At 52.9% G+C, this 22,140-nt stretch overlaps 1 protein-coding gene across 1 annotated transcript in view; it reads left to right on the forward strand.

Moving 5' to 3' along the window:
- Positions 1 to 22,140, forward strand: part of LOC113406969 (capping protein, Arp2/3 and myosin-I linker protein 2-like) — a 105,478-nt gene that overhangs the window by 34,808 nt on the left and 48,530 nt on the right. Inside the window, 10 exon segments of the mRNA XM_026653895.1 lie at positions 3,000 to 3,086; positions 6,688 to 6,797; positions 7,706 to 7,783; positions 9,735 to 9,811; positions 11,794 to 11,898; positions 12,884 to 12,953; positions 14,167 to 14,248; positions 17,240 to 17,336; positions 18,531 to 18,588; positions 20,759 to 20,931. Coding sequence (XP_026509680.1) covers positions 3,000 to 3,086; positions 6,688 to 6,797; positions 7,706 to 7,783; positions 9,735 to 9,811; positions 11,794 to 11,898; positions 12,884 to 12,953; positions 14,167 to 14,248; positions 17,240 to 17,336; positions 18,531 to 18,588; positions 20,759 to 20,931 — 937 coding nt within the window.

Raw genomic sequence — 22,140 nt, forward strand, 5'->3', positions numbered from 1 at the left:
TAAAAACCTCACTTCTTCGGATGCATTCGAAGAAGTGAGGTTTTTACTCACGAAAGCTTATGCCCAAATAAATCTGTTAGTCTTTAAGGTGCCACCAGACTCCTTGTTGTTTTGTAGATACAGACTAACACGGCTATCCCCTGATACTTGACAGATTGAAGTGTCACTAGAGGAGGTTTTGGAATTAATTGATAAACTTAACATTAACAAGTCACTGGGACCAGATGGCATTCACCCAAGAGTTCTGAAAGAACTCAAATGTGAAGTTGCGGAACTATTAACTAAGGTTTGTAACCTGTCCTTTAAATTGGCTTCTGTACCCAATGACTGGAAGATAGCTAATGTAACGCCAATATTTAAAAAGGGCTCTAGAGGTGATCCCGGCAATTACAGACCGGTAAGTCTAACGTCGGTACCGGGCAAATTAGTCGAAACAATAGTTAAGAATAAAATTGTCCGACACATAGAAAAACATAAACTGTTGAGCAATAGTCAACATGGTTTCTGTAAAGGGAAATCATGTCTTACTAATCTATTAGAGTTCTTTGAAGGGGTCAACAAACATGTGGACAAGGGGGATCCAGTGGACATAGTGTACTTAGATTTCCAGAAAGCCTTTGACAAGGTCCCTCACCAAAGGCTCTTACGTAAATTAAGCTGTCATGGGATAAAAGGGAAGGTCCTTTCATGGATTGAGAACTGGTTAAAAGACAGGGAACAAAGGGTAGGAATTAATGGTAAATTCTCAGAATGGAGAGGGGTAACTAGTGGTGTTCCCCAAGGGTCAGTCCTCGGACCAATCCTATTCAACTTATTCATAAATGATCTGGAGAAAGGGGTAAACAGTGAGGTGGCAAAGTTTGCAGATGATACTAAACTGCTCAAGATAGTTAAGACCAAAGCAGACTGTGAAGAACTTCAAAAAGATCTCACAAAACTAAGTGATTGGGCAACAAAATGGCAAATGAAATTTAATGTGGATAAATGTAAAGTAATGCACATTGGGAAAAATAACCCCAACTATACATACAATCCGATGGGGGCTAATTTAGCTACAACAAGTCAGGAAAAAGATCTTGGAGTCATCGTGGATAGTTCTCTGAAGATGTTCACGCAGTGTGCAGTGGCAGTTCAAAAAGCAAACAGGATGTTAGGAATCATTAAAAAGGGGATAGAGAATAAGACGGAGAATATCTTATTGCCCTTATATAAATCCATGGTACACCCACATCTTGAATACTGCGTACAGATGTGGTCTCCTCATCTCAAAAAAGATATACTGGCACTAGAAAAGGTTCAGAAAAGGGCAACTAAAATGATTAGGGGTTTGGAACGGGTCCCATATGAGGAGAGATTAAAGAGGCTAGGACTCTTCAGCTTGGAAAAGAGGAGACTAAGGGGGGATATGATAGAGGTATATAAAATCATGAGTGATGTGGAGAAAGTGGATAAGGAAAAGTTATTTACTTATTCCCATAATACAAGAACTAGGGGTCACCGAATGAAATTAATAGGCAGCAGGTTTAAAACAAATAAAAGGAAGTTCTTCTTCACGCAGCGCACAGTCAACTTGTGGAACTCCTTGCCTGAGGAGGTTGTGAAGGCTAGGACTATAACGGGCTTTAAAAGAGAACTAGATAAATTCATGGAGGTTAAGTCCATTAATGGCTATTAGCCAGGATGGGTAAGGAATGGTGTCCCTAGCCTCTGTTTGTCAGAGGGTGGGGATGGACGGCAGGAGAGAGATCACTTGATCATTACCTGCTAGGTTCACTCTCTCTGGGGCACCTGGCATTGGCCACTGTCGGTAGACAGGATACTGGGCTGGATGGACCTTTGGTCTGACCCAGTACAGCCGTTTTTATGTTCTTATGTTCTCCTGGCCCTGCTGTGTGGGGGAGTCGCAGCCCCAGGTCCCGAGCTCTCCTGGCCCTGGTGTGTGTGTCACCCAGAGATGCCATGGAAGGCAAGTGTTGGTTTCCCTGCAGCATGGGGAGTCGGGGGCAGCGTGTGCCATGTGCCTTGGGCTCTAGGCTGCTGTCTGACCTGCTTTGTGTCTGATTTTAGGGCTGGATCCTGCAAACACATAGGCTTGCTCTACACGTAAAACTTATACCAGGAGAGCTGTGTCGACCCCCGCCCCCACAAACCCCCCAGTGCAGACGCAGCTCTGCTGACAGAGTGTGTCCGTCGTTCAGGGCGGTTCCTTCACTGGCAGAGCTCCTCCTCCTGGCGGCGTGTGCCGTGTCTAGACTAGGGACGTGGCAGCCGGGAGCATGTCTAGCTGGGCTGAAAGACAGACTTGCACTAGCTTCGCACAAGCTAAAGTGCCAACAATAGCCGTGTGGTGGTACTGACGTGAGCGGCGCTTCGGGCTAGCCACCCGAGTCCAAGCCCCCTGACCCTCCCGGGTCTGAGCTCGGGGGCTAGCTAGCCTGAGCCGCCGCCTGCCACAGCACCTGCTCTGCTGTTTGTAGCACACTAGCTCAAGCGAAGCCAGCCCAGGTCTGCCTAGCCAGGCCGGAGGCTTGCTTCCAGCTGCAGTATCGCATACCCTAAGCGGCCAGGCCGGCATAGGCTCTGCAGTGGAGTCGTGGCCTTACTCCTGGGCCTGAAGTGCCTGGGACTCGCACGACACCCAGGCCAAGGTGTTTGCAGGGTCGATCCTTCTCTTACAGGCAGAGGCAATGCTTGGGGGGCCACGCGGGGTCACGTGCCCCCCTGATTTCTGCCAGGGTCTGCGTGCCCGGCCCCCTCCTGAAGGTGGTGAGCTGCAAGCTGCGGCTGCAGGGAGGAGTGTGACTCAAGCTTTAAATTGTGCCCCCCTCCATCAGCAGGTACCAGTTGTCTCAGCTTACAGGCCCCTTGGGATGGGGACTTGTGGCATCAGGTTCGTTTGACAGAGCTGGAAGCATGCAGTCGATGGCTGACAAGCAATGATGCAATGGCTGAGCCCTCTATCACCTGTCTGTTCTCAAGCCCCTCTGCTCTCTCCTCAGGGATAACTGCATTCAGCCAGCACATCAAGAAACGCACCAAGGGCCTGCGCAGCCTGAACTTCTCTAGGACCTCGCTGACCGCCAAAGGTATATATAGATATAGATATATAGAACCATCGACCTGGAAGGGACCTCGAGAGGTCATCTAGTCCAGTCCCCTGCACTCATGGCAGGACTATTATCTAGTCCATCCCTGACCGGTGTTTGTCCAACCTGCTCTTAAAAATCCCCAATGATGGAAATTCCACAACCTCCCTGGGCAATTTATTCTAGTGCTTAACCACACTGACAGTTAGGAAGTTTTTCCTAATGTCCAACCTAAACCTCCCTTGCTGCAATTTAAGCCCATTGCTTCTTGTCCTCTCCTCAGAGGTTAAGAACAATTTTTCTCCCTCCTCCTTGTAACAACCTTTTATATACTTGAAAACTATCATGTCCCCTCTCAGTCTTCTCCAGACTAAACAAACCCAATTTTTTCAATCTTCCCTCATAGGTCATGTTTTCTAGACCTTTAATAATTTCTGTTGCTCTTCTCTGGACTTTCTCCAATTTGTCCACATCTTTCCAGACATGTGGCGCCCAGAACTGGACACAATGCTCCAGTTGAGGCCTAATCAGCACGGAGTACAGCGGAAGAATTACTTCTCGTGTCTTCCTTACAATACTCCTGCTAATACATCCCAGAATGATGTTTGCTTTTTTTGCAACAGTGTTACACTGTTGACTCATATTTAGCTTGCGATCCACTATGACCCCCAGATCCCTTTCCGCGGTACTCCTTCCTAGGCAGTCATTTCCCATTTTGTATGTGTGCAACTGGTTGTTCCTTCCTAAGTGAAGTACTTTGCATTTATTTTTATTGAATTTCATCCTATTTACTTCAGACCATTTCTCCAGTTTGTCCAGATCATTTTGAATTTTAATCCTATCCTCCAAAGCACTTGCAAACCCTGCCAGCTTGGTATCGTTCGCAAACTTTCTAAGTGTCCTCTCTATGCCATTATCCAAATCATTGATGAAGATATTGAAGAGAACTGGACCCAGAACCGATCCCTGCGGGACCCCACTCGTTATGCCCTTCCAGCATGACTGTGAACCACTGATAACTACTCTCTGGGAACGATTTTCCAACCAGTTTTGCACCCACCTTATAGTAGCTCCATCTAAGTTGTATTTCTCTAGTTTGTTTATGAGAAGGTCATGCGAGACAGTATCAAAAGCCTTACTAAAGTCAAGATATACCACGTCACCTGCTTCCCCCCTATCCACAAGGCTTGTTACCCTGCCAAAGAAAGCTATCAGGTTGGTGTGACATGATTTGTTCTTGACAAATCCATGCTGTTACTTATCACCTTATTATCCTCTAGGTGTTTGCAAATTGATTTCTTAATTATTTGCTCCATTATCTTTCCGGGTACAGAAGTTAAGCTGACTGGTCTGTAATTCTCCGAGTTGTCCTTATTTCCCTTTTTTATAGATGGGCACTAGATTTGCCCTTTTCCAGTCTTCTGGAATGTGTCCTGTCTTTCATGACTTTTCAAAGATAATCGTTAATGGCTCAGATATCTCCTCAGTCAGCTCCTTGAGTATTCTAGAATGAATTTCATCAGGCCCTGGTGATTTGAAGACATCTAACTTGTCTAAGTAATTTTTGACTTGTTTTTTCCCTATTTTAGACTCTGATCCTACCACATTTTCACTGGCATTCACTACGTTAGACGTCCAATCGCCACCAACCTTCTTGGTGAAAACCGAAACAAAGAAGTCATTAAGCACCTCTGCCATTTCCACATTTTCTGTTATTGTCTTTCCGCCCTCATTGAGTATCGGGCCTACTCTGTCCTTGGTCTTCCTCTTGGTTCTAATGTATTTGTAGAATGTTTTCTTGTTTCCTTTTATGTCCCTAGCTAGTTTGATTTCGTTTTGTGCCTCGGCTTTTCTAATTTTGTCCCTACGTACTTGTGTTATTTGTTTATATTCATCCTTTGTAATTTGACTGAGTTTCCACTTTTTGTAGGACTCTTTTTTGAGTTTTAGATCTCCTGGTTAAGCCAGGGTGGTCTCTTGCCATACTTTCTATCTTTCCTACGCAGTGGGATAGTTTGCTCTTGTGCCCTTAATAATGTCTCTTTGAAAAACTCCTCGCTGTCTTTCGGACTCTCTACAGGAGCCAGAGGGCTCCAGGCTAGCACGGGCAACCTTCCCACAAGAGTGTGAAAGGGAGTGTCGGGGCTGCCTTGGCCTGCATGTCCCCTGGAGCCCCCATGCTGGGCCTCAGGCCTCTTTGAGCAGTGTCCCTCTGCATTCCCCTTGGCAAGGGGCTGGGCTTCAACAGCCCAGTTTAGCCCTAACTGTGGAACGACTGCTCTCGGTCCTGAGACAGCTCTGCTCCCTCTTGGCTTGGGCGCTGTCCATGGGCATGTGCAGGGGGCCCCTTTTCAAAGTCAGGTGGCCAAAGGGCTCTGCTGGGTGCTCTGGACATGATGTGGGAGGGCTGGTTCTCGGAGTCCCAGAGGCCCCCTAGAGGGGTTTAAGGAGAGAATTCCGGTGTGGGATGGTCCCTCTTCACCTGCCGTCTCTTGGCGGTCTGGGTAGGGTGACCAGACAGCAAGTGTGAAAAATCAGGACAGGGGGTGGGGGGTAATAGGAGCCTATATAAGAAAAAGACCCAAAAATCGGGACTGTCCCTATAAAATCGGGACATCTGGTCACCCTAGGTCTGGGACAAGCAGGGCTCTGGGATTGCAGGGTTTCTAACATGACAATAAGAACAGGAGTACTTGTGGCACCTTAGAGACTAACAAATTTATTAGAGCATAAGCTTTCGTGGGCTACAACCCACTTCTTCGGTTCGCTCTTGGGACTGAGAGGGACCAGACATCAATCCAGGTTCTCCCCATCTTTCTAAACAAGTCTCTCCTATTTCAAACTAGTAAGTAAAAGACAGGCAAGGCGTCTTAGATTTACTTTGTTTTCTCAACTTGTAAATGTACCTTTTTACCAGAGTGTGTATCTTTGTTTGCTGTACTTTGAACCTAAGACAGAGGGGGGTCCTCTGAGCTCTTTAAGTTTGATTACCCTGTAAAGTTATTCTCCATACTGATTTTACAGAGATGATTTTTACCTTTTTCTTTAATTAAAAGCCTTCTTTTTTAAAGACCAGATTGATTTCTCCTTGTTTTAAGATCCAAGGGGGTTTGGATCTGTATTCACCAGGAGTTGGTGAAAGGAGGGTGGGAGGAAGGAGGGGGAATGGTTAATTTCTCCTTGTTTTAAGATCCAAGGGGGTTTGGATCTGTGTTCACCAGGGAATTGGTGAAAGGTTTCTCAAGGCTTCCCAGGGAGGGAATTCTTGTGATGGTGGCAGCGGACCAAAGCTAAGCTGGTAGATAAGCTTAGAAGTTTTCATGCAGGCCCCTACATTTGAACCCTAAGGTTCAAAGTGGGGATCCAGCCTTGACATCCTTGACATCCTTGCATCCGAAGAAGTGGGTTGTAGCCCACGAAAGCTTATGCTCTAATAAATTTGTTAGTCTCTAAGGTGCCACAAGTACTCCTGTTCTTTTTGCGGATACAGACTAACACGGCTGCTACTCTGAAACCTAACATGACAATGTCCTTCTCTGCTCTGCATCCACTCTTGGGTCCCCAACACGCTCACCGGCTTCTCCTCCCTTCCCTCGGGCAGGAGCGAGCACTTTATGCCAGTCCCTTGCATCTAATGGAATCTTCAGCACCTCACTTCAGCACCTGGATCTCTCGGGGAATCCTGGCGTCCTTGCCACGGACGATGCCAGCGTACGTATAAATAGCTCCCGGCAGGTAGGACAGTCCAAGCCAGAGAAACGCAACTAAAACCTGAGCAGCGTGTACAGTGAGCTGAGATGTGTCTCTTCTCTCTCACCCTGGCTCTGGGCAATGGGAGGTTGCCGCTCAGGCATACCTGCTGGGGTGGGGCTGAAAGTAGCAGAGACCACATGGCAGCACAGGTCTTGCTGCATGTGGGTGTGAACTCAGATTGCTAGCCCGCTCCGGGGTCCATGCTGCTCTTGGTCCCCAAGCTAGCTAGATATGCCTGCCCGAGCCGCAGTCACACCTCTGATTGGAGTGGAGACTCTCTCTAGTGGGTGTTGCATTCTCTGGAGGTTTAATGGTTTAGGTCAGAAGAATCTGGCCCATCAGCTGGGTCTGTTGTTGGGGTTTGGTCAGGTTTTTGGGTTGCCCCCTTTGTCATTTGGTGCCAAAATGTTCAGAGGGGACTATTGCTTTTTGGGTGCCCAGCTGAGACCCTGTGGACCCCGTGCCCAGCCCCCACAGCTCCTGTGGACTCCAGTGGGAGCTCAGTGTTTTCAAAAGCCCCCAAATCGAAGGCCACTCTTGGCAAATCTATTGCAGGTCACTTTGGCCAAGCAGCCAACTCCATTTCAGCTTCCCCTGGCCTGGCGCTGCTGCCCAGGGGAAGGAGCCGATTGGGGAGGAGGAGGTGCCTGTGGGAAGGAGGGTCTGGGCTCACCCCCAGGCTGGTCTGTTTCCTTCTCCACTTTCTTGGGCTGAACGTTAACCCTGCTAAACCCCAGGAGAAAGGCTGTCTGCCTGTGAGCCAGGCTCGCTCCTGATGTCCTGCATTTGGTCCCCGGTGCGAGGAGATGCTGCCTCCAGAAAAACCCTTCCAGCGACCCTTAAATCCACATCTTCTCTCCCCACAGAGCTTGCACAGCTTCCTCAGCCATGCAAACTCGGTGTCTCACCTTAACCTGGCCGGCACAGACTGTGCTTTGGATGCGGTAAGTAGCAAGGGGCTGTTCTCCCCTCATCTGTGCCGAGGTGGCCGGCTCCTGAGACCTTCCTTCTTGCCATCTGCGTCACTGCAGCCCCTGCCGTGTGCCTGGCCCTGCAAACCGCAGTCACTGTGCAGGTTGTGCAGCCCAAGAGACAGACGAGTATATTCCTGCCTCCCAGGGCTGGTCCTTCCCATCCCCGGGTCTCTGTCCTCCTTAGGCAGAGGCAATCGAGCTGCTGGTGCCTGCAGAACTCCCAGGCCTGGCTTAGCTCCAGCTGAGGCAGAAATGTAGTGCAAGTCTCATGCATTATTGATCAGGAATGAATGAATGCAGCAGGTGCTTCAGCTTCAGATGTAAATCTTGGCTCTGGCATCCAGGGTTGGAACAGCCTCGGCACTGTAATTTATGGCCGGACCTTAAATTACATCAGATATTGGTGCTTTGGGATCGCTCCCTCCGCCAAAGTTATGCTTCCAGATGAGTCTTCCAACTCCTTGCATTTCCCGCGCTGTCACTGCTGCATGCAGGTCTGGTTATTTACCCTGGAAAGGGGGAAGCATCGTAAAATGCTAGTTTGCTCTGGGAAGTGGGTGTCTGCTATCGGCCGGTGTGCTTATTTAAACAGCCAGCCTTGCAGACTCCTCTGGGGACTCAGTCAGCTGGTCCCGCGTGCCTGCCTTCTGCGGGCCAAAACACACCTTGTGGGACCCCTGCCGCCCCACTGCCTCCAGCTGCAGTGCACATTGCAGCGGCTAGGTGCATAGGGTCTGGTTTTCAGTGGGAGCTGCAGGTGCCGACATCTCGGAAAATCAAACCGTTAATCACCCATTCTGTGGCTGGCTAAGAGGGACTCGGACTCCGGCTCCCTCTCCCTGGGCTGGCCGGCCCTGCAGGGCCCGTGGGAGTAAAAAGCAGCAAACATGTACCCAACTCGCTCGAGTCGCCAGTTCTGCCCCTGAGATACGCAGGGAGCCGTTTTGGACGCTCAGTCACTTTCTATAGCAGAGCCGCATGTCCTAGCACGCAGGGACTTGTCTGTGTCAGACAACGTGACCAGTAGAGTGCAGAGGGTTAATGACAGAGGAAGGCTGGCCCAGTGGTGAGAGCGCTAGTCTGGGACTTGGGCAAGGTGTCTCAATTCCCTCCCCCGCCCCAGCCTTCACCTTGGCTCTGTGTCTCTATTTCCCCCTGTATGCAGTGGGGGTAGTAGTCCTGCCCTGCCTCATGGGGGGTGCTCAGATACTGTGGTGATGGGGGGCCGTATAAATTGCTTGGCTGGATGCATAGAGACCGCACACGGCCAGGCCTAGTGGTCAGGATCTTTATCGCCCGCCCATCTGCGGTGTGTGCGGGGGCTGTCCAGTGCCCAGAGGCAGCCCCGGCCCCCAGGCCATGACAGCAAGACTTGTGCCCAGTGAGCAGCGGATGGCTCTCCGAGCTGGGTGAGGGCTGCTGCAGCATTTCCGCCTTTGGAGAGTTCGCCCTGGTGGCCTTTGTGGGAGGACTGGTCTGGGTGGAGAGGGAGGGAGACTTGCTTTGTGTGGGAGAAATGACTGAGGAGGGAGAGCCAAGGGGGGGAGACTGAAAAGGATGCGGGAAGCTAGGTGGCCCTTTCTGGCGTCCCCACTGAAGGGGGAGTAGCAGGAGTAGCTGGGGAAAGGAAGCCCTGTAAACAGGGTAGTGTGGCCAGGGTGGGGAGGGCAGCTCCCAGCTGTGCATGGTGCGTGGTCTCAGAAGCATGAGGGCGGGGGAAGCTCAGGCCGTCCCGCGGGGGGCAGGTCCCCCCAGACCTGCTTTTCCCGAAGCGTTCCATCGCTCTGCAGCGTGAGAAGGGCTGTGTCTAGTGTGGGGAGGAGGGCTCGTGGCCCGTGGAGCTATGCTGGACGCTGCCTGGTTTAGAGCTCGGGCCTGGCCCAGCCTGTTGGTCTCATACACTTCTAATTTCCATTTCAAGCTGTTCGGAGCATTGGCCATCGGATGCTGTGCCAACCTCGCCCACCTGGATCTCTCCAAAAACGTGTACTCGCACAAGTAAGCCTCAGATTCGCTCCCTTTGTCATCCATGTCTAGCGAAGTCTGGCCCCGGGGATTCTGTGTGTGTCTCTCTGCTGTAAGCCATCGCGTCTCTGGCTGGCTGCAGTTCTCAGTAGCTGCCCAGTGCAGTGACCGCGACCTCTTAGAGCAGTTAACGCTCTATGAGGGGAACTCCCCTTCCAGGTCCCTGTGGCCCTGCTTGGTAACACGTTTGAAAATAGCAGAGGTACATAAATCCTATCCCTCCCTCTGTGTGTGCAAGGTAGCATGCGATCCTGGGAGCAGAAATAACATGCTAATGGGTGCAGCAACATGGCTGATTTCAGTTTAGCTTGAACCTCTTCCTGATCAATTTAAGCCAAACCAAAATCAGCCTGGTTAAACTGAAGTAAAAGTGTCCACACAGCCTTTTGGCATCGGCGTAACTAAATGGGTTCAGACTCACCCCTTAAATGAAGCTGGTGATGCTTCCTCCTGAAGAGCAGCCCGTAGGTTGCAAGTCCTTTGGGGGACAGACCCCTAGGAACGCGCTGTGGGAAGAGCAACGTGTGGGATGGAAACGCAAAGGACCGGTGTTCACGTTATTTTTGATGACCATCGAGGGGAATTTCAAAAAGAATTTACTGTTGGATTTTTACATATTCTAATTTGACTTTTATTCACCCTCCACCCCCCCGCTACCGCTGGCCCCTGTTCGCATTAGAGGGCAGCTTCTCTTGTAGTATCGACTTATTTGTGCCTCAGGCGTTGGAGGTTTACATGCCAGTCTCAGTGTCGCAGCAGGTGTGGTTTTGGTTCATTTTTTACCCAGGCTGCCCACACCCTGAGTACGCTGTCGTTTGTAGACAGGAAAACTTACCGCCCGCTAAAGGTTTGTGCCCTTTTCAGCTTCCTCACAATAGCTCCATTTTCCCATGGGCTTTTTAATCTTAGAACTATCCTGAATATTACGTCTTGTTGTCTATGTCTTTGCTGGAAGGCTGACCGGAGAAATGGGGTGGGATCTCTCTCAGCCCAAAATGAAGTAACTGGTTTGTTTGAACCTTTCACAAAGAGATTTTTCCTCCCAACTGTTCTGTGGGCATTTTAGTTCAATAGATATTAGCAAAAGCGAGCAGAAAACAAAAAGCTCTAATGATCTGACTCAATTTCCCTGCCCTGCTCAATTGCTCTGCCTTTACTTAGAATCATAGAAGATTAGGGTTGGAAGAGACCTCAGGAGGTATCTAGTCCAATCCCCTGCTCAAAGCAGGAGTAACCCCAACTAAATCATCCCAGCCAGGGCTTTGTCAAGCCGGGCCTTAAAAACCTCTAAGGATGGAGATTCCACCACCTCCCTAGGTAACCCATTCCAGTGCTTCACCATCCTCCTCGTGAAATACTTTTTCCTAATATCCAACCTAAACCTCTCCCACTGCAACTTGAGACCATTAGTCCTTGTTCTGTCATCTGCCACCACTGAGAGCAGCCGAGCTCCATCCTCTTTGGAACCCCCCTTCAGGTAGTTGAAGGCTGCTATCAAATCCTCCCTCACTCTTCTCTTCTGCAGACTAAATAACCCCAGTTCCCTCAGCCTCTCCTCATAAGTCATGTGCCCCAGCCCCCTGATCATTTTCATTCCCCTCCACTGGACTCTCTCCAATTTGTCCACATCCCTTCTGTAATGGGGGACCCAAAACTGGATACAATACTCCAGGTGTGGCTCACGAGTGCCAAATAGAGGGGAATAATCACTTCCCTAGATCTGCGGGCAGCAGTGCTGACCGGAGCCGCCAGGGTCCCTTTTCGACTGGCTGTTCCGGTCCAAAACTGGACACCTGGCGACCCTAGCTCCAAACCGATGGCCTCCTGCTTTGGGGCTGGTGCCCAGGCCGTGTTACTGTCGACAGAGGGCACGGCTGAGTTGGGGTTAATTGAAACGGTAGAAAGCGGGGCTGGGATGAGACACTGGGATCTGATGCCTCTTCTGCTCATTTTAGAAAGCCGAGAGATGTCCCTCCGGCCATCAAACTGTTCTTCAGCAAGGCGGCTGCCCTCCGATACGTCGGCCTGGCGTGTACCAAGATGCCGCCAGAGGCCGTAAGGTAAGAGGCCTGTTTCCCAGTTGCAAGGGCTTGGCCCCCACAACTGGGGACAGATTTACAGTGGTGACCAGCCTCCACCATCTCAGCCCTAGTGATGCTCGGCCTGTCCTGTGCAAACGAACAGAGGTGCGACTAGCAAGGCCCTCTAGAGGGCGCCTCCTGGTTGCTGGAGCTGCACGCATGTATGTACGCAGCAGGGTGGGGGGGGGGGAACCAGAGCTGCGGGTGTCCTGCGGAGTCTTGCCTGTGGCCATGGCTGAGGGAGTCTTAGAGGATTAAACTGCTGTGGTTTGCAGTCGGGGGTGCGTAGGATCTGAGTTACTTGGGCCGGGCGGGGATAACCTGCCTGAAACCACAGACACAGGGGCTTAGCCACAACAGGCTATTGATTTAGTAAATCCCTATTTATTAAGCCCAGCTAATATACCTAGCAGCCTCCTCTGGGGCAGGGAGCTCCCCAGACATCCAAGTGCATGCGCCCTCTGGTTCCAGTCTGATTCACCCATCCCTATCATTCAGCACTGCCGGCCCTTTCCCCAGCTCCTTCAGTCCTCCTGGGAACCAGGGCGAGTGCGTGTGCGTGAGACGAAGGAACAGAACTGTACTGGTGTCAAGTGGCAGCGGGGAGCCCGTAGCGTGACCCCCAGACGGAAGCGGTGCCAGAGACTCCCTGGAGTCCAGCAGGGCCAGTGCAGGTGCTGTGGATTCGCTGCAGAAGGCTCTCAGGCATCATGCTGGTGGATGGCAGGGGAGAACCTCGGGTAGCTAGGGCGGCTGGTGGGATGCACCTTTGGCTCTCCTAGCACCCCGCAGTGTTGCAGAGGGGCTGCAGGGCCTGGGCTGCTTCTACCCCCAGCTGCCCCGAGGGCAGGTTGAGTGAGAGGGGAATCACTGACTGTTCCCGTGGGGCGGCTGGCAGCGTATCCAGCTCCCTCTGCCTGCTGATGAGAGCACTGGGTTCAGGTTACTTTCTGGTTCATTGCAGGGCCTTGCTGCAGGGGTTTGCGTCTAACTCTCAGATCAGTGACCTGCACCTGGACCTCAGTAGCTGCGAGGTGAGGACGTGGCATGTGACCCAGTAAAGCAGAGCAACAGCTGAGTTCCAGCTAAACCCCGACACTGCATCTGAGCCCAGCAGCCCCGGGTGAAGAACTCCCGGGGCCGGGCAGTAAGTGTAGCTCCCCCACCAGAGCACAGAGGCTGGGCAGAGCAGTAGGACTTCATGGACCTGCACAGCCTTCCACCAGGTGGAATTTTGGCCCATTATCGAGTAGTTTAATTGCTATGCAGACGTTATGATCTAGGCATTTACGAGGAGCGCCTGGGCAGAAGCCAAGCCAGGGGAGAGAGTGTCATCCTGTGCAAGCCCTCCGACACGGACAGAGGTCGCTGTCTGAAAGGAGCCCCCAGCACGCCTGCGGTGCCTGTGAGATAGCCAGGGCTGAGCCGGCTTCCTGCTGCTTCCGAGCAGTGCCCAGCGCTGGCACCAGGCAGGGGAGCCCTGCAGCTACGTGTTCAGAGTACAAATGGGCACTCCCATGGCAGGTCCTGCGATCCTGAGCCTGACCCACCTTCCCTCCCGTCTGTGGGTCTCTAGCACTTCCAGAGTGTTAACGATTCCCCCCCAGCCCCCTCTGAGGCTGATGGGAATGAGGATCCTGGCTGTGCTAACAGGAAGGGGAGTCAGATCGGGGTTAATGTCTCCGCTCTGCTGCAGCCACCTTGGGCCTGTCACGCAGGGTCAAAGCTTGGAAAGCACCTAGGTGGTTTAGGCCCCCTAAGTCCCATTGAAAGTCATCAGGATTTAGGCTCCTGAGTGACTTTTGAAAATGACTCCTCAGTCGCTCCTAAAGTGTTTTTTGGAAAAGTTACCCTGAATCTCTCTGGCCCAGCTTCTCAAAGGTAGTTAGGCTCCCCTGGGTTTCCTGGGTTTCCTCGTCTATAATAATGCCCCCCCACCTTTGGGGCCAGCTTTGTGCCCATGGCTGAAAAGCGCGAAGGGTTTTTATTTATTCCTTTCTCCACATCCCGTGTTTCTGCCCTGCCCCTGCAGCGGTGGCTTTGGTTCCACCCTGCGCCTGGGGCATGCTGTGCAAACAGTCTGCAGGCAGCTCACGGCGAAGTTTCAGGTTAGAATGTTTGGTCTCACGCCCCTTATTGCAGGGTGATCCCAGGGGCACTGAGCACTGATTCGACTTTCCCAACTGTCATGTTCTTGCTTGTGAATGTTCCCTTTGACTCTTGTTCTGTTTTGTTTTTCATTTAAAGTTGAGATCGGCAGGTGCCCAGGTGATCCAAGATCTGATTTTTGATGCCAATGCAATTAGCCGTTTGGATTTAGCAGACAATGGTAGGTACATAGTTTCTTTGACTTACGGTGAGCTTTGTTACCGTGGCTGGAAGTGTCCTTTCCTCTTAACCTCGGCACGAGGCTGTGTGCTGCCATTCTACAGCAGCCAAGATAAATCCCCTGCCAGAACAATGACTGAGGTCAAGGTCCCCTCAACTGCTGTAGAAATAACCATTTAAAAGATGAGACTTGTTTTGACTAACTGAGGCTCTCTGAGCTGCCATGTGTGGTTATATATGTGTGGGTGGGCAAACTTTTTGGCCCAAGGGCCACATCTGGGTATGGAAATTGTATGGCGGGCCATGAATGCTCACGGAATTGGGGTTGGGTTGCAGGAGGGGGTGCGGGCTCTGGGGTGGGTCCAGAAATTAGGAGTTCAGGGTGCAGGAGGGGGCTGCGGGCTGGGGCAGGGGGTTGGGGTGCGGGGGGGGGGGGGGGGATGAGGCATTTGGGGTGCAGGAGGATGCTCCAGGCTGGGACCGAGGGGTTCGGAGGGCGGGAGGGGGATCAGGGCTGGGGCAGGGGATTGGGGCGTGGGAGGGTTTGGCTGCAGGCTACGGGTGGCACTTACGGGTGGCAGCTCCCGGAAGCAGCAGCATGTCCCCCCTTTGGCTCCTACGCAGAGGCGCGGCCAGGCGGCTCTGCTGCGCACTGCCCCTTCCACAGGCACCGCCCCTGCAGCTTCCATTGGCCAGACACCAGTTCCCGGCCAATGGGAGGTGCGGGGGCAGTGCTTGGGGCGGGGGCAGTGCACAGAGCCCCCTGGCTGTCCCTAAATGTAGGAGCCGGCGGGGAGACATGCTGCTGCTTCTGGGAGCTGTGCAGAACTGCGGCGCGTGTTCACGGAGCGGCCGCGGACCCCGCTCCTCGGCTGGAGTGCGGCAAGCCCCAGACCCCGCTCCCCAGTGGGAGCTCGAGGGCCAGATGAAATCAGCTGACGGGCCGGATGTGGCCCGTGGGCCGTAGTTTGCCATCCCCTGTTATGTACGGTATTGCTGCCATTCCTGCCCTCGCTTCTTTGTATAGCTGTTCATAGGCACGCGTCCGCATTTCCCGGGCGTACTTCTTCCATTACTCCAAGACGCCATTGCTTTTGTTTGGTGCCTATCTTCTGCCCCGATTAACACAAGGAGCAGCAAGAGGCTGGCTGGCTGGCATGCTGGAGCTGTGCTGCCGTTAGACCTGGTACAGTTTGTTCCGGTGGAGCATTTTTTTATCCAAAAATGCCATTTGGCTGAAATAGAAACTTTCTGCGGGAGGATGTGAATGTCGATGGAATTTTTGACATTATCCAAATGCTTTGGTTTTTTTACTGAATCAAAAGCAAACGTTTCCATTGACCCCAAGTTCATGTTTTTTTGAAAATTTCATTTCTCGGCAGATTTCTGAATTCTTTGGTTTTGTTCCAATTAGGAACAAAAATCATTTTTGACGTGGCAGAATTTCTTGTGGTTCCTGCACTGCTCTGGTAGTTTGCATGTGCCCGTTTCCTTCTGAGCTGGGCTGCGCCGGGGGGACGGGAGCAGCTTAGAGAAGAGCAATTCTGTGCTAATGGGGCTGTTGTGTGGAGTAATTTTCCATCTGTGTCTGGTCAGCTGTGTGAAAATGACCAACCTGGTTACCAGGCCCGTTGGCTGCCTGCTGGCCAGACACCAGACTCCTCAACAAGTGTTGTGGTGATCTCCCAGGGCATTGCTCCAGAATCGCGGGTTGGTTTCCACTGTGCCCCAGCACCGTTCTGGTTTGGGATGAGTTTCCAGTTCTCTCCTCTCCTGGCCTGGCTTGGTTTTGTGTGTGAGTTTTGCTCTGGTAGGACTTCACTGGAAATTAGCAACGACAAGCCGTCAAGGGCTTGTGAAGGAGGGAACTCCCTTCTTGAAACTCCCCATTGCACTTCCCTTTTTATCGTTTCTGATGGAAGATTTCCAAAGTCTCTGCATCTCTTGTCCTACCAATGGGACGTGGGCGAGTAGCGAGGCGTTGGAGCTGACTGGCTTTACCACTTGACATGCCTGTGGAGGGAATGCGTAGAGCCCTGCTTGGCTTGTCACAAGGCAGTCGCTTTGGCTGTATTTTCTGGATTTGAATTCTGGCTGGCTGCCATTTGTTGGAGTTTAAGGGATTCTCTTCTGGGCGGGGAGGCAGCCAGCTTTCCCTGTGGGCGAGCCCCACTTCTTGGTTCTGGGAGGGCTCCTGTGCCACCCCGCCATGCTTCTGTTGTCAGCGCCCACCTTGTTGAGCAGACAGCCTTCTCTGAGCCCACTGACAGTGTGTGTCCGTGGCTGCCAAGGCGAGGGGCTGATTTCCTGGGTTGTGGACACCTTCCCTGCCGTCAGAAGCATCGTCTAATTTCACTTCAAGACGGGAGGGAAAACACTGGGAGAGAACTGGCTGAACTGGGCTCCGTCAGCAGGCGGAACGCTCACAGCTGCTGAGCAGCCCCCCCCCGGCAAGGGCCCTACACATGATCATGCCCATCCCCCTCCCTCAGGCTTTATTCCGTCTGCTCAGCCAGGTGCCCTGGGGGGAGCAGAGGCAGGATTGTTCTGCTGGCGCTCTCCACTCCACTCCACACCAGCCCTGGAGAAACATGGCTGTCTGAAAGCAGAGCCTGGGATTGGTAAAGCTGCCCGGGGGAATAGCCCACCGAGATCCCCCACATACCCATCCACTCTGCGAGGGCACTAGCCTCCTCGTGCCAGCGAGTCACCGTCTGCCAAGGCTGGTGTGTCCTGAAGGTGGCCAAGGGACAGACCGAGTAGTTTGTCGATCTCTGTGGGTCTGTTCAGGTGGGGATGCGCCCCTCAGCATCTGGTGCTACGAGAGCAACATCTGGGCATTTCTCACAACCCTCCCGCTGCAGGTGTGGCCGCCGGTTGCCACATCTAACTCCGCTCCTCCCTGTTCATGCCAAGGGTCCTTGGGGCGTTGGCAGTCACTAAGTGCCAGACACTGGTCACGGATCGTCACTGCTGCTTTTGTGTGTCGTAGGCTTTGATGCTGACATGGTCACGTTGGTGCTGGCGATTGGCCGAAGCAAATCCATTAGGCATGTCTCCTTAGGAAAGAATTTTAACATCAAATCCAAGTAAGTGTCACGTGACTCATGCGTGTAATGAAGTGAACTTTAACAGGCATGGGCCTAACCCCTGATTTTTATACACACTAGGTATGTTGCAAGTAGTCAAATTACATTTATTTACTGCAATTGCTGCACAGACTGTAGCTTTGCGTTGTTAATCACCATTTGGCTTTGTGTGTACTGGGCCTTTAAATTATGATGCTCTTGTAAATCAGAGGTGTCAAAGTCACAGAATCATCTCTTAATAATGTGGGGCTGGAACAGAGCTGGAAGTCAGCCAGGCCAGCCCCCTGTGCTAAGGCAGGGCCAAGGAAACCTAGACCAGCCCTGACAGGGGTTTGGCCAACCTGTTCTTAACCACCTCCAGTCCAGTCACAGTGGTGCTGAATTTCCACGGACTATCGTGAGCCCCAAAGGCCTGCGGTGTTTGCCTCAGTGCTCAGCCCAGTGCAGGTTTGGGGACGAGCTCTTGCTGCTTGAATTCAGACTGGGACAGGTGCAGAGAGAGGCTGCTGGGGTGATCAGGGGACTGGAGAGAGCCGGTTGTATGAGAGGAGACTAAGAGAGCTTGGCTTGCTTGGCCATGAGAGGCGGGCTGATTGCGCTCTGTAAATATTGGAGGGGGAGGGGTAGAGCTGTTTAAGCTAAAGGACAATGTTGGAACCAGGATAAACTGGCCAGGCTTACATTTAGGCTGGAAATTAGAAGAAGGTTTCTCACCATCAGAGAGGAGGCTGTTCCAGCACCTCACCCAACAGGAGTAGTGGGGCAAAGGACCCAACTAGTTTGAAGATGGGACCTTGATACATTTATGAAGGGGATGATCTGACGGGGTTGTCTGTGATTAGCAGGGGACTGGACTCGATGGCCATCCCTGCCAGTCCTATGTTCTTGGGTTACTGTCCAGCTGAGATAATGCAGAGGCCTGGGGTCTCAGGGGCAGGGACACTGCAGTGTGGTCACCCCCTTAGGCCAGCCAACAAGAGTACCTCTTGGGCAGGTGCTCAATGCCCCAGGCTGGCTGCAGCTAGGGAAAGGCTGGTGGCTTGCGGGAGAGAGGGAGGTGCATAGATGAGCCATGCGGTCAGAGTAACGTCCAGCCGCAATGGACGCTTCCCAGCTTGGTGCTGACTTGAGCCCGCGTCAGGCTCTGCTGTGCGATGGGGAAAGGCGAATGACCTCTCTGCATCTCCTCCGCAGGGACAATCTGGCCGACGTTCTCCACCGGATTGTTCAGCTCACGCAGGAAGATGACTGCGTAAGTGCTTGCTGCGGCGCCCACCCGGAGCCCCATAACTGAACCGCTCGCGCCGTTTCCTCTGAATTATTCCTATTCATTTCAGAACCCCCAGGCCAGCTGTGAGACAACTGGCCATTTTGTGTTTCAGTTCAGATGCAGAACGTGGGGGAGTCACTCCCTCTCTCTTCCATGGAGTCACTCCCTCTGTGGTTGGTGTTAATCTGGTCAGACTGAGAAATAAGTGCTTTTCTCGCTGCGTTTGGGAGAGTATAGGAAAGGAATCAACAGCTGGTAGAGTCTAAAGTAAAGCGGAGGGAGCAGGAGAGATGTGTGTTGTACGTGGGGGGGATGGATAACAGCCCAGAACAAAGGTGATGGGCTTCTGAAAATGTCACCTGTTTGGAAGGTCTAATATCCTAGGGCCTCTTCTCAGGGCATTGAAAAGGCAATGAAGATTCGTCTAGGCCAGGCAGAGGCCAAACCGTTATCTCAGCGTTACTGACGCTGCGTCGACCTAACTGCAGCAATCTTGACTCTGCCGCTCGTGGAGGTGGAGTTATTAATTCCGCACAGCAAAGCAGTTACGCCTGCAGGAGCGAAATTGAAATGGAAAGTGGGGTTGCCACCTTTCTAATGGCCAGTAACTGGACCCCCAAGGCTCTGCCCTGTGCTCCGCCTCTTCCCCCAAGGCCCCACCCCATCACTCGCTCCTCCCCCCGTCGCTCGCTGGATCCTCTCAAGGAGCCTTCCTGCAGGTAGGAGGCAGCACCAGCTGAGCAGGGGCTGATGCGGGTTAATGACCTGGCGCCAGTAACTGGACTTTTCGTTCGGGTGCCATTTACGGTCGAAAACTGGGCACCTGGCAACCCCAAATGGCGCCCGGCTGCAGGAGCCAAAACCTGCTAGTGTAGACACTTCCACAGCGAGGCCGACAAGCTGCCCTGCGACACCCTCGCTCTGGAGTGTAGCCCGGGCCTCAGCTCTTAGAGTTCACCTTCGTTACTCCTCGTCAGCCTGCTAGTCCTCCAGGCACCCACAGAGTCTTCCAGGGAACGCAGGCTAGAGCAGACCTGAATTTCTAATGTGAAGAAACCCCTTTCAGGCCTATCCCCCATCAGAGACACCAACAGGGCAAGGGCACTGATGTTCTTTAATCTTTGCAGGTCTCCTTTGAAGGAGAAAACCCACTGGTGCATTACAGAGTTGCTGCCACAGGCAGAAAAGGTCTGTGCAGCCCAAATCCCATTAAACAGGCCTTTCCCATTCACGTGATTACCAGGCTATTAGTGGGTAAATGGCAGCTTTCTCCTCTAGGATTGCCCCCTCCTCCTGCCGAGGTTCAGCAGGATCGAGCGGCCAGGCGTGGCTCAGACCTGCCCTGCGTTGTTGTCTGTGCTTTTTTCTGCCTGTGGTAGGGGCCAAATGATGTCTGTCTGTCTAGATACTTGTCTGGCCCCATCACAGGAGTATCTGAGCGCCTCCCAGTCAGCAGTGGGCTCACCCTCGCTGTACTCTGGGGAAGCAGGGCATGGCTAGTGCCCCACAATATAGGTGGGAACCTGAGGCACAGAGAGGCTAAGTGACTCACCCAGGGTGACACATGAGTCAGTGGCAGAACAGGGATCACTTCACCATCCTTCCCCCTGGCACGGGGAAGAGGGCTCACAAATTCCTCTCTCCCTGCCCCCCCCCTTGCCCCGGTGCTCTTGTCCGAGGACAGCCCTGCTTTGGCTTTGGCCATTCCCCACACATAGGGAACGCTGGAGCTGCTGAGCAGAGGCCTCTTGGGCAGGGCGGGGCTACCTGCAGGCCTCCCTCCTGCCCGCTCCTGGCCTCATGCAAACAGCTTCCAGGTGCCTCCCTCCGCGTCCCACCCCAGGTGATCTAGGAGCTTTGGTCTGGCCCTAGCTTTGTGTTCATTAGCTTGTCCCCTGCACTTACTGGCTGCCAAGGACTGTAGGCAACAGAACTAGAGCACAGCCCACGGGCCCGCCCAGAGAGGGCAAAGAGCTCGTGAGCCGCACAGGGCACTCTGGGGGGCAGGGATTCCCCAGCTGGTCCCATCACGCAGGTGGCCCAGTCTGTGTAGTTAGATGGGGGGGAGGGAGCGACCTGCTCCCTTGTAAAGCCCCAGGGACCCTGCAGCACCAGCACCTGATCTTTTCTCCCTCCGGTGTTTGTCTTCCAGCCTCTTCAATCCCTGTCCGTGGCTGAATCGCGACTGAAATTGGGAACCAACGTCCTCCTGAACGCCCTGGGCAGTAACACCAGCCTCAGCACGCTGGACATCAGCGGGAACACCATTGGCGACACTGGAGCCAAGATGCTGGCCAAAGCCTTGCAGATCAACACAAAACTCAGGTAGCGAGAGTGTGCGTGTGTGCAAGGGAAAGGCCGGCAGGCGGACGCTGGTAAGTGCTGAGTCAGCACAGCATGCCGGCTCTTGCGGGGCGCTGCTGGGCCGCGTTTCCAGAGGAGAGGAGAGGAGTGTGCTGCCTCGGCGGGGTTGCTAAGCAGGAGGAAAGTGCTGTGTAAAGGCCCTAGGATCACGGGGTTTCCATTTAATAGGGCAAGTGGCTGGTGAAATTTGTACCACTTGTTTAATGAAATACTGAGACTGATCCTATAATGGCAGATCCTGTCTCCCCCCAGATCCCCATTCCTCCATCCTGCCTCGTACCCACCCTCTCCTCCCAGCAGTCTGGTTGAGAGCAAGCTCTCCCAGTTCTCATATGCTCCTTGTCTTTGTTCTTGCCTCTCCGTGCTGCTCACCTGCCCACGCAGGCTGCTTGGCCTCTCCGTCCCCCGCGGGGCTGTTCTGTGTGCTGGGCTCTCCCTGGCTCTGAGCCATTGGCACCTCAGCTGCACTGGGACATCTGCCACCAGCAGTGCCTCAAAGTACAGTGAGATGTGACATGGGATTGACACGATGTCCCCCCACCCATCTCTTCTTCACCCCCTTCAATTCCTCCCCACCTCCAGTGTACTCTCCCCTCCCCTTCCCCCGAGGATCCCTATTGCCCCTTTCTGGTCTCTGTGTCTGTCTCATCTCTATCTATGGTGCTTATCCGGTGCCCTTCACTGTAGTATCTGCACACCTCGCAGCCTGTAACAGATTTATCCCCAGGGGATAATGGAGAACTGAGGCCTAGAGAAGCTAAGTGACATGCCCAGGGTCACTCGGGATGTTTGGGGTGGACCAGGAATTGAACTTGGATAGCTCACAGCTGCTTTACCCCCTTGGCCATCCTTTCCCTCTCAGCCATTCGGTGTCTGTTGGTCTCAGCCCTGCAAAGAGTTCTCTCTCTCCTACTGCGAACAGCTGCTTCTGCAGCTGCACGACGTCTGCTGTGTGCACATAAATCCTGGGGGGTGGGTCTGAGCCAATTGCGCAGGAAGCACCTATGAATGCTGCCCTGAGGTAGGCTGACATGTGTGTAATCATCAGCTGGTGTAAAGAGGGTGCACTGAGCCCCCTAGTCTATGCCCGTTTAGAGGGACCGTTTGTACATGCTCATTCAATACCAGCTGATTGTTGGCGACGTACTCCACAGGAATGAAGGCCCGGGT

Source organism: Terrapene carolina, unplaced genomic scaffold (genome assembly GCF_002925995.2).
Source record: "Terrapene carolina triunguis isolate 2854851 unplaced genomic scaffold, T_m_triunguis-2.0 Scaffold168, whole genome shotgun sequence".
NCBI lineage: Eukaryota > Metazoa > Chordata > Testudines > Emydidae > Terrapene > Terrapene triunguis.